This window comes from Globicephala melas, chromosome 13, assembly GCF_963455315.2.
Source record: "Globicephala melas chromosome 13, mGloMel1.2, whole genome shotgun sequence".
Taxonomy (NCBI): domain Eukaryota; kingdom Metazoa; phylum Chordata; class Mammalia; order Artiodactyla; family Delphinidae; genus Globicephala; species Globicephala melas.
The window spans coordinates 49,016,000-49,028,825 of record NC_083326.1 but is presented as its reverse complement, the minus strand read 5'-3'; the positions used below and the strand labels follow the sequence as shown (position 1 = coordinate 49,028,825).

At 40.8% G+C, this 12,826-nt stretch overlaps 1 protein-coding gene across 19 annotated transcripts in view; it reads right to left on the bottom strand.

The window, feature by feature from the left end:
• OSBPL1A (oxysterol binding protein like 1A) overlaps positions 1 to 12,826 on the bottom strand; it is a 237,763-nt gene that overhangs the window by 24,736 nt on the left and 200,201 nt on the right. For all 19 annotated transcript variants that reach the window (XM_060310976.1, XM_060310977.1, XM_060310974.1 and 16 more), the window contains one exon: positions 11,091 to 11,166. In XM_060310976.1, the coding sequence (XP_060166959.1) occupies positions 11,091 to 11,166 (76 nt within the window). The remainder of the gene's footprint in view (positions 1 to 11,090; positions 11,167 to 12,826) is intronic.

The window sequence follows — 12,826 nt, the reverse complement described above, 5'->3', positions numbered from 1 at the left end:
CATTTAAAGGGTCATACACCATGATCAAGTGGGTTTTATTCCAGGTAAGCAGGATTGTTCAATACAAGCCAATCAATAAATGTGATATATGACATTAATAAAACAATGGATAATCTCAATAGATGCAGAAAAAGCATTTGACAAAATTCAACATCCTTTCATGATAATAACTCTCAACAAAGTGGGCATAGAGGAAGCATACCTCAACATAATAAAGGCCATATATGACAAGCCCACAGCTAACATCATACTCAGTGGTGAAAAGCTGAACACTCTTCCTATAAGATCAAAAATAAGACAAGGATGCCCACTCTCACCACATTTATTCAACACAGTACTGAAGTTCTAGCCAGCGTAATCATGCAAGAAAAAGAAATAAAAGGCGTCCAAATCAAGAAGGAAGAAGTAAGATTATCTCTATTTGCAGATGCCATGATATTGTATGTAGAAAACCCTAAAGACTCCACCAAAACACAATTAGAACTAATACATGAATTCAGTAAAGGTGCATGGTACAAAACCAACATACAAACATCAGTTGTGTTTCAATTCACCAACAACAAACTATCAGAAAGAAAAATTAAGAAAACAATCCCATTTCCAATATCATCCAAAAGAATAAAACAGTTAGGAATAAAATTAACCAAGGAGGTGAAAGAGCTATATACTGAAAACTGTAAGACATTAATGAAAGAAACTGCAGAAAACACAAATAGACAGATATTCTGCACTCATGGATTACAAAAGTTGTTAAAACGTCCAAACTACCCAAAGTGATCTAAAGATTCAATGCAATCCTTATCAAAATTCCAATGGCATTTTTCACAGATATAGAAAAAAACAATCCTGAAATTTGTATGGAACCATAAAAGACCGTGAATAGCCAATGCAATCTTGAGAAAGAAGAACAAAGCAGGAGGTATCATGCTCCCAGATTTCAAACTGTATTACAAAGATATAGTAATCAAAACAGTACAGAATTGGCATAGAAATAGACAGGCAGATGAATGGAATAGAATAGAGAGCCCAGAAATAAATCCATGCATTTATGGTCAATTAATTTTTGCTAAAGGAGCTGAGAATATACAATGGAAACAATCTAAGTGTCCGTCAATGGATGAATGGATCAAGAAAATGTGGGGGTGTGTGTGTGCATGCATATATCTATGTGTGTATATATATACACTCACACACAAATACATATACACACAGACACACACACACACACGGTATTACCCTTACAAAAGAAGGCCATTTGTGACAACATGGATGAACCTGGAGGGCCTTATGCTAAGTGAAATAAACCAGACAGACAAACACTGCATGGTATGGTATCACACATATGCGAACCTTAAAAAAAAAAAGTTGAACCAATAAAAACACAGTAGAAAGTCGTTGCCAGGGGCTTCAGGGTGGGGAAAACAGGGAGAAGTTGGTAACAGGGTATACACTTTCAGTTATAAGATGAATAAGGTCTGAGGATCTACTGTATAACATGGTGACATGACTACAATTGATAACACTGTTTTGTATAAATGAAATTTGCTAAGCGAGTAGAACTTGAATGTTCTCACCAAGAAAGGATACATATGTGAGGTGCTGGATGTGTTAATTAACTTGATGGGGGAATCCTTTCACAATGTATACATATATCCAATCATCTTGATGTAGAATTTAAATATTTGTCAATTATAGCTCAAAAAAAAAATCCACCAAGATTGTCTCTCTAAAGCAACTTGGCTGTACAGAATATGCATACAGAAATAAAACTGTTTCAAAATAGCTTTTAAAAAAATTTTTATTTAGCACCTACTAGGTGCCAGGCACTGTTTTAGACACTGGATTAAAAGTCTTATTATAGCCAATTCTGACCTGGAATGCCCTACTCTCTTCAGTTAACTCTTGTATCTCCTCCCCGCTAGGATTTCAGGAGAGTTCAAGTCTCTCCTCCTCGACTATTCCAGTACTCATTGATTTCTCGCCTCTTCCAGCTCCTGGAGCACCAGAATCTGTATCGCACAATGTAGCATCTGATCACAGATTATACAGCCTGCTGCTATGTCAGGGGTACTAACCAGCTTATCTTGCTAACTACACAGTAATACAATTCCTGAGGTGAAGGATAATATCTTATACTCCGCCTGCACCCTCATCACCTCAGAAAGAGCAGAGCACATTGCAGGCACCCCTGCCCTATGTGCTCCTGTATGTTTCCACTGCCCCTGAGTTTACTCCTATTTGGGCATTTATCACAGTGCACTAGACTCTCCTGACTCTTTCACTGGAATACAAACTCCCTGAAGTCAGAACCCTCTTGTTTAATGATGCACATAGTTCACAAAGCAAAATGAGTAAAAAAGTAGGTTACAAAGCAACATGTTCAAAAATAGTTTAATTTTGTAAAATATATGTTTTATAGACAAATATTAGAAGGTAGGAGCACCAAAAAGTTAACAGTGGTTGACTCTAGGAGTTGGTAGTCCAGGTAATCTAACACTTTCAGCCTGGCAAAAGGAAGGGATGGGGAAGCTGACAACCTTGCACCGCAGAAGGTGGACCGCCTTACGACATACAGGCTGATGTTATGCTCATCATAAAACAGCCAAGAGAAAAGCACGATGGAAAAAGAGAACAACAAAATATACCCAGGTTAGTCCAGTCCTGGGTTCCAGAGACAGTAGAGCATTGTGGTTAAAGGAATGCCTTTTGAACAGAAGGCACAACGGTGGCTGCCAGGGCTGGGGGGTAGGGAGGTGGGGAGTTGTTGTTTAAGGGGTGCAGTACGTCAGTTCCACGAGATGAAAAGAGTTACATGGGTGGTAACGGCAGCATAATGTGAACGTACAAACGCCACTGAACTGCACGCTTAAAAATGGTTAAAATGGTAAATACTGCGTTCTATGCTTTACCACAATTGAAAAATAAAAGAATGGGTTCTGAGAGCACACGCCCCTTGCCACCTGATGCTTGCATCACTGTGAGTCCCTCACCTCTCCGCCCAATGGGGGCTTAATTATGTACCTCACAGGGCCTGTCAGGATTAATTAGTTCATACAAATCACTCAGAACAGTGTCAGGCATACGTTAAGTGAGCAATAAATGTTAGCTATGATCATTACTATTAATAATACATTCAAGATTGCCAAGTCCTCCAAGGCCGTGTAGAGGCAAGGCGGCTTTGAAGGCTGGGATACCTCATCCTGTCGCCTGGGCAGCGAGCTGCAGAGAAGCCACTCAGATGGCAGCGTGGCTTGAGTTCCAACCTTAAAAGGTGAAGAAGTGAGGGAAGGACACCTGTTCCCCCCGGAGCCCCAGTCAGAAGCCATCGCGTACTCCCCGCTGCTGAGGCCCTCGCTGCTGGCTGACTGTCCCGTCCAATCGCGAAGATGACAGGGGTTCACCAGGGTGGCGACATGAGCCCTGGCCCGTGACAGTATGTGACGTAAATGATGCCATTTCTGGCTCTGCTCTCGTTTTCTACATTTCGCTTTGTCACGCACAACAGCAGGGTGAGATTTATTTTAAAGGGATTTAAAGGATTTATTCATTAAAGGAATGAAGAACTTTACCTAAGTTTGATTCTGAGCTTTTTTCCCTAAAAAATACTAGACTATTATACACGCACTGAGGGAATACGAGACACGCTGGGGGGGTGACAAGGCGTTTGGCGCTTCTGTCATTACAGCAGCTCAGATGGGAATCCAGGCCTAGGGACTTAATCTTTCATCTCTATAGCGACCCTGTATACGTCGCCATACCCTCACATAATCTCCCTGAGAAAATATGCGAGCAAGAATGGGACAGTCACGCTGTCTACTAGCCGCTGGCTGCTCACCGCCAGTTGGCTAGACTTCATGTGAGTCAGCAAGTCAATGAAACAGTGGTTTGTCAACTCTGGAAACCAAGGTACAGAGGACACGGTTTTATCACCCATTCAATGGGCGGACTATTTTTTAATCATTTGAAAAGCTCCCCAAATTCTGAAAGGGTCTTTAAATCCAATTTTATAATCTAGAATAATGTAAACACCTTCCTGCTTCTTTTAGTAACTCAGAATGTAAGCGTTCAAAGGAAATGAAAAGGCACATTTGTGGCCCAGGTAATAGACACAGAGTGCAAGGGACAGAATAAGGCCTGAGGGAACACAGATGGCCATAAAAACCACCTTGACTGCACAGAAGAGTCTAACATGCTATTTAAAATACAGCGGTGGACTTGCAATTTTTTGCCTCTATTAGTCTGTACAATTACTGATATTTTAATTGTTAAAATCTACAGTTCCCTGGATACGTAATGAAAAAACTCGGTGATACAAACTATATTTCATTCCCTCTTGGAAATTCACAGACACCCTGTTTTTACTTACAATACAATGAAGTTTGGTATTGGATTTGTCAGATACTGTATACAACTAATTAGTACTGCATACATTCCAATAATAGGAAAAGCAACAGTGCATATTACGAAGGTCAAGTTTCAGGAAGAAACATGAGCTGGAATACTTTTATCACTGAGAGCTTCAGTCAGCTGGAAAAATTAAATATTTATGCCAGGCAAGCCTACCTTGTGACCCAGCTAAAAGCAAAGTTTACATGTAGCCATACAAATTAATAGCAACTAATGATGAAACTGAAGAAACTCTTAATTGCAGTTGCTCATCAGCCAACAAACGGACAAGAATAAGAAGAGAGAAGGCTGCTTTGTCACTTACGCACTATACAAACCAACAAGGCCAAGTCTGATCCCAACCGAAGTGGAAGATAACTTATGTGTCTAACGCCGAGCACCGTAACGCCCAACTGTGCAAATATTTCAGACCTGGGTTACAGAGAGCAGCTCAGCTTAGGTCTTCAGCTAAGTCTGCCGGTGGGCAGGGTCCTCACACAGGTGTGTGACCCAAGCACTAAGTGGGCTTCTAGGCTCTTCACTGACGGGCAGGCGCTGGCAGCAGCCTTGGCTCTGTGCCTTGGATGTGCCTTCTGTGACACCAGCTTGGCACTGGATCCTCCCTCCACGACAGCCCCAAAGATGTAAAACTTTACCCTTCTTACATGTAAGGGCCTTGGAGGGCCATAGGTCTCTTTCCCATCTTGGGCTACTCAGTCCCTTCCCTCTCCACAAGACGTCTATCATCTATTAGTTTACCATCACATGAGAGGTTCTTGCCATCTGAACACACTGATCATGCCCAAAGCAGTCACACCGAGACCTTGCAAGTCAGCCCTCGGGGACCACTCTGGTCGAGCAGTCTGAACAAGCCTGCTGCTCTGACGCCTCTTGCTGTTGGTTACACCACTGTTCCTTGGCTCTCACAGACCAGCCCCAGAGAACACAACAGCTGGAAACAAAGGAACTATGCACAGGAAAGGGGTGTCTGCACGTGAACTGAATGAACCACACTGTGGGCAACTGGGTGCAACCAGTGGTCAAAACAGGGAGAAAAAGACAAGGAAAGCTTTGAGGGAAAAGATAAACAGATACTCCTTTCCTCTTCTCCCTGTCTCGTAGCTGAATTTTTTCAGAGTTGGGAGGCCGTGTGAGTCCTCTTGATGGACAACCGCTAGGTGGGAACGTGGCAGGACAACTAAGGCGCTGGCTGGACGCTTGGACCAGGTCCGTGGTCTCCACACTGTAGTCACGCAGGGTGACTGTGGGCAGCGATGGATGCTTTAGGGGGAACTGATCTGCAGGTGCTCACCCTCCACACGCACTCCTGCCTAAGAACTGACAGGCCAAGAACACACCTGCGTCGGACGTCACACTGTTGCTCTTTTCCCACGTCTTCTTTTAAAATCGCCCTTCTTTTACCTGGGGTGTGGGGGAGACACCCCTCACACCATCCTGAATTCTAGTATAGCACTCTTGCCCTGATGTGTAAAAACCTTCAGGGCACCGAGCGAAGGGAGGTTTAGAAATACAGTACCGGTACAAGGAAGCCTCTTAAATCAAGGCTCTGTTGCTCTGCAGGATGGCTCCCCGACTTCCCTGTTTTCGTTAAGGCAAAGACCTGACATCAGAAGCTCTTCCAGTCACTTCTCCCCTGTTGGGATATTCTGATTTCAGATCATTATAGAGTGAGGCGGTAGAGATGACAAATTTTGTTTAACTACTTTGCTTCTTCTGCCTCCTGTCTCTTAAGTCAGTATTTATAATGTACCAGTTTGGGCAAAGCTCCAAATCTTATCTAGAGCTGTATCTGGCTTATATTTAGAATTCAAGAATGGGACAGTTGTCACAGTGACATATACCAACGTGTTTATCTGAACCCCAAAATAACATCATGAGCTGACCCGGATGCGTCTGGTTCTGAGGTCACGCGGCAGACATTCTGCATCAAGGGAATGAGACGAATCTGAGGTTTTGGGGGAGAACGTTTAAAGTGCATGGTAAGATAAAAAGCATTTCATGAAAAAAGATTATACTGGCAAGGTGTGCTTCAGGGAAAATATTTCAGTTTTCCCAACCCCTTCTCAATATTGCAAGGTACATCTGAGTGAGAGGACACAGTTACAGAAACCGAAGGTGAGAGCCCTGGTAAAGCTTCTCCCCTCCATTTCCCAGAGACCCAGATGCCCATGACTTCAAGGGAAGGTAACAAGACCTCCTGCAACCTAGAGTTTTCCAATGTTGTTTCCAATAACACTGAAGGAAGTCCTATTGAGTTGTCAATTTATGGATCATAAAAAATTATTTTTGATGGATAATATATTACCATCTGATTTTTGACATATAGTCAAGAAAAGGTCAAAGAACTGAATGACATTGCTAGATACTAAAAAAACCACAGAACTCCTACTCCCATCTGTCTATTAATATGAGCAAGGCTTCCTAATCCTTGAATCTATTAAAAAAAAAAGAACTGTTACTGAAAATCCTGTCTCATTCTAGCAATGTGTGATATTCATTCTCAGATATCTCAGCCAAAGTGAAAAAAATCCTTTTTATGAATAACATTTTAGCTTTTATGTTATACTTTCATAAATTCTGTAACGCTTGTTATTTTGATCACTAATGTAAGAATAACTTAAAACTTTTAGTACTAAACTCTTATGGCCATAAAATATAAATTTTTAAATTTTAATATGTATTTTTGTGATAGTGAAGTACGATAAGGTAATCAAAAAACCTTCAAAGATGAAAAAAATTAGGTTAGGGTAATATTCTGTAGTAAATACGGAATGGAAATAGGAGTTAAAGGAGCAAACTAGAACTATAAAGTTTTCAACTCTTATATTCAAGTCTCTATGGAATTCGGTTGCACTGAATATACCTTTCTGAATGATACAACATTTTCACTTTAATAACTCGGTATTTATAATATAACAGACCTTCTTCACCCTCTTATAATAATCTAACGCTATTCTATGACTCCAAGACATTCAGCAGACGTGGTCTCAGGTGCAGGCGCCTACTCAAATTTTGTGCCTGGATGCCTCGCTTGTCTCACCCTGGTGCTGGCCCTGGTTTCCAAGTCACTAAGTATGGACACCCATGACCTAGCCTCTGGGTGAGTCCTGCTGACAAATCCTAAAGGGATGGGAGAGAAGAGGAGAAAGAAAACAGGGGAACAGAAGACAATGGGATTATGAGGCTAGAGTCCTTTAACGAAAGGACAGTGGGAGTAAGGAAGTAAGGAACAAAGAATTCAAACTACTAACCAACATCAAGTATTAATTCTGAGATGGGAATCTGTTTGGTAAATGCTTCAATCACAGAGAGATTTAGGATTTAGTCCATTTATGTAAATTATTCATTTCATGTAGTATAACCCAACATTTGGTAACAAAATCCTGTCCAAAACAGACTGGGAGAAAAAAGGGTGTCATTCGTTTTGGAAATCTAAGTCTCTATATTTGTTTTAGAAAAAAGCAAAGTCAAACGTGTATGTATGTGGCAGTGGAGGATGGAGCAAGGTGAGCCCGGCTGCAGAAGGTGCTGCAGGGCACCGAAGCCCAGGATGACAAACGCCTGAAGACACTGACTTTCCTACCTGAGAAAGATGAAGTTATACCTTGACCATACATGGCAGGTAAGCACCTATCATGTGTTCTTAAAAGCCATGTCTTAAGGGATTAATGATACTATGCCATAAAACTGTATCATCATAAATGAGGGGCACTGATTTCTGAAAAAGTTGGCACTAGACCCCAGTTGAGCGTAGAACTGGGAGGTTTCCAGCAGCATGCCCACGCTCCCCACTCTGATCTCATATGCTCCTCAAGTCGACAGAGACATCATGAAAAGCTACCGTTCAATATCAGATTTCCTCTGCTACTTTTAAGACTTATTATTACAAAGTTAAGAAACTGGGAATGTGAAACTATGGGAAAAACCAGCTGAAGGGTATGTCCATGGCTTCTGTAACTGAGATTTACCCACATAGAAAGGACCTGGAGTGAAGTATTTGGATTATTTTTTTTTTTTTTTTGCGGTATGCGGGCCTCTCACTGTTGTGGCCTCTCCCGTTGCGGAGCACAGGCTCCGGACGCGCAGGCTCAGCGGCCATGGCTCACAGGCCCAGCCGCTCCACGGCAGGTGGGATCTTCCCGGACCGGGGCACGAACCCGTGTCCCCTGCTTCGGCAGGCGGACTCTCAACCACTGTGCCACCAGGGAAGCCCAGTATTTGGATTATTAAGTGTAATAGAATCATGAAAATGCAATGCGGGGGGGGGGGTTTAAAAAATGCCTTCACTTTGAAGTTAACTGTAATAAAATCTATGGATACTAATATCTTCTAATTTTTTACCTATTTTCCTCACGGCTGGGGGTAGCAGGAGGCAGATATAAGAGGGGTCGATACCAAAAATTATTTAAAAATTTTTATTCTGGTGATGTTATTTGCATTTCTCTCTCAAGATACACCGCACTTTAAATCTCTATTGTGCTCAACACTCACCCCCTTGGACTGATTCCACTGCCCATGAGAGGGGAGACATAGCACCCCAAGAACAATAACTTCCAAATGCCAGTTAACTGCCTTTCAATCACATTAATAAATATTAATAATTATTCATCTAGAATGTTAGTCTCTTATAAAACCTCAGCAGGAAATACTTTCCCAAAATATTACTTCCCCTGCAGCTCTTTCTCTGTGATTTATTCAGAGAGTTCTATAGATATAAGTTTCAAAACATTCCATGGTGCCCTTTCAACCCAAACAGGTCTGCTTTTATTTGCTTTATTTTGTTTATGATTCAGCCTGCTTATTTGCACAAACAGTTCCACACCTAAAAATAAAGGTAAAACCATCCTTCTAGAGAAATAGAGCATCTTTCGAAGTATGACAGGCAGAAGCCAACAGGACATTATCTGCCGTCTTTTAAAAGAATGGAGAGTTTCCATTTAGACAGAATGCTTGCTTTAGACATAAACTAGACGATTATCAGTCACTAGCCTGAACAAACTCATGACAATACCACTAAATCCGACACCCAGTGAGACAGGAGATGGTAGGTGACAGACTCAAGCAAGAGAAATACACAAAGCTGTACTTTCCACGACTGCCAAAAAGACTAAACCACATCTGCAGTTTTCATACCCATTCTGTTGACCCAACAGCCTTAGACAAATGTGGTACCAATTCTACAGTAACTGTGGGTTTCATTCCCTAGCAGGTTACAAAATCAATTTAGTGAGTTGGAATCAGCATTAATCTAATATAACAGAAAATATCATTTATTGTAAGGATGAGTGTTCTTTGGTGGAACTGGTTTTCATTTTAAACACACATGCATAGGTACATATTTACATACTGGATCTCAATGATAAATACGTTTACTAAGGGCCTGAAAAATATGAATCCTGTAGGATATAATTTTTTGTCCTGAAAATTTCAGTTCTTCAGAGACTAATATGTACAGTTATTTTATTTAAGAATATATACATTTGTCTAGATACATTTGGTTTGTCCTGATGAAACTTAATATGATCAAAATGGAATCAGAGCCCAGGGATTCTGATTCTCAAGTGTGATTAACTGTTGATAATAATGTTGAGCATTAAGCTAAACCAGGGTCTGTCCTGGACATTTTATAGAAATTATCTTATTTATGTCTCAATACAGCTATAAGGTACAAATTACTCTCCTAACTTTACTCAGGGAAGCAAGGCAACTGGCCTAGGGTCTCACAGACAGGAGGCGGCCAGGCTGGGATAAAGCCCATTATCCAGCTACGGATCCTTCTCTCCATGCAGTAGGAGCAGAAAATATTTGTTTAAAATAAATGTTTCTGGAATTAGCTCCTTGGAAATTACATTTAGGAAGTCTCAGATGACGTTACCCCATGTAGAGAAGAGGGGCATTTAAAAAATGCCAACGTGGGCACACCAGCAGCCAAAAGGACTTCAAGCATCAGAATGAAAATGTTTAGAAAGTGACTATACTTCCCAGTACAAGGAAAGTTCCTGGAGTACTCAGGCTGCACATTAAATTGCAAAATTAAGAAACATAATCTCCAGGCAGACTCTTCAGCAGTTCAGGACTCACATGTTTTAAAATTTTCATCATTCTAGTTGGTCAAAGGTCATGCTAGAAGAATTAAGAGAACTTTATTCAGAATCCTAGCCCGACTGTCGTCAGGGTGGTGACGTGGACTACTATTTTAAAGGGAGTCTAAGGATTTATATAATAGTAAATTTTGCCATCCCGTCGCCCTCCCCCGCAAAATCAGATCCACCTGCACAGATAACTAAGCTGGGACACATTCCAAATATCTAACATACACCACACTCACAAGGTACAAAAACCAGCTCTGTGCACAGAAGCGTAAGTGAAATTATATTCTATACTGTGGGGACTCTGTTCTTTTTGAGCCTTTCTGGGTAACTCTATAGGGAAATACAAATGTGGAGCCTTTTCTTTTTCTACTTTCTTACAATGAAAAGTCACATTAAAGTCACACTAAATGGCATAAAAAGTGGTTCAAGTTCTGTGAGGAAAACCTAATATAAGACTTTTCCTAATTTCTGATTCTCAAAAGTTTTCATAAACGTTGTGCATCAGTTTTATGCCAACATTAGGATTCCCTTCTAAAGGACATGCATGAAACATCTATCAGCTTAATATTATAGAACTGATAGTTAATTTACCATTCCAATACATTTTCTGAGGATGCTCCAGATGCTGAAGTCATTTCTGGAAAACATAGGTGAGGGCAAGCTTGTTCTGAAAAAAGAAAACAAAAATAAAGACTTAATTTTAATACCACTGGCGTTAGGAAAAAAGCTATTGTCAATAATCCGAGAGCCACAGGCATACATGTATAGAGACACCATGAAAACGTGCAACATGTACATATGACCAACAGGTACATGAAAAGATGCTCAATATCACCAGTCATTAGGGAAATGCAAATTAAACCCACAATGAGATATCACCTCACACTTGTTAGAATAGCAAAATAAGGGATTACAAATGCTGGCGTGAATGTGGAGAAAAGGGAAGGTTGTGCACTGCTGGTGGGATTGTAAGCTGGTACAGCCACTGCAGAAAACAGTACGAATAGTCCTCAAAAAATTTAAATTGAACTCCCGTATGATCCGGCAATTCCACTTCTGGGAATATATTAAAAGGAAATGAAAATACTAACTTGAAAAGATGTCTGCACCCCCATGTTCACAGCAGCATTATTTACAATAGCCAAGACATGGTGGTATGAAATCAATCATTTAAGAAAATGTGGTATGTGTATGTCTCTCTCTCTCTGTCTCTCAGACAGACCGACACACACACACACACACACACACACACACACACACACACAAGGAATATTATTCAGCCATAAAAAGGAGGAAAACCTACCATTTGCAACAAAACTGATGGACCTTGAAGGCATTATATTAACTGAAATAAGTCAGACAGAGAAAGACAAATACTACATGATCTCACATGTGGAATCTAACAACAACAAAAAACCAACATCAAACTCAAAGAAAAAAGATCAGATTTGTGGTTGCCAGAGGTGGGGTTGAAGAGAAAGGGAATTGGACGAAGGTGGTCACAAGGTACACACTTCCAATTATAAGATAAATAAGTACTAGGGATGTGATGTACAACGTGACTATAGTCAACACTGTAAGACGTAAGTAAGATATACTGTAGCCATTAAGAAAGTAAATCCTAAGAGCTCTCATCATCAGGAGAAAAAAAATTTTTCTTTTTATTTTATCTACATAAGCTGATGGATGTTAACAAAACCTACTGTGGTAATCATGTCACAATACTGTGAAATGTAATATACGTGAACTCAAGCCATCGTGCTGTGCACCTAAAGCTTAGTGATGTATGTCAATTATTTCTCAATAAAACTGGAAAAAATGTGCACAGACAGGATAAAATAGGGTCAATCTGGGCTTGTATCCCTATTCACTGCTATTTTGGGCCCTGAAAAGTTCCACGGCAGATCAACCGGCCCCACGTCTTCAGAATCGTTCTGATCCGAACCCTCCTAATCCTCCTGTGTTGGTGTCCAGCTGCTTAAACCACCTCAGAAGTACACTGTCCTTTCATGTGCTGGCATATCTGACCTGCTGTTTGGTCCAAGAGACCTATCATACTCTGATACTCAATAAATTACTCTAGTAGCTGTTAAATAATGGAAACAAAAAATGTCATTACTGAACCTAGCTTCAGGTTTTTAAGAAATTAATTGTATCATATCAGTACTTTCCCAAAGATGCTGACATTGGACCAAACTCAGCAACTCTGGATGGACTGGAAAACCCTTTGCAAATTAACCTCTACAGAAGGAGCGTTTCCAAAGCCTCTGCAGGGGTAAGGAAACAGCCAAGAGAAGGGCGGCTGTCGGTGGCAAAGGGTCTGTGGC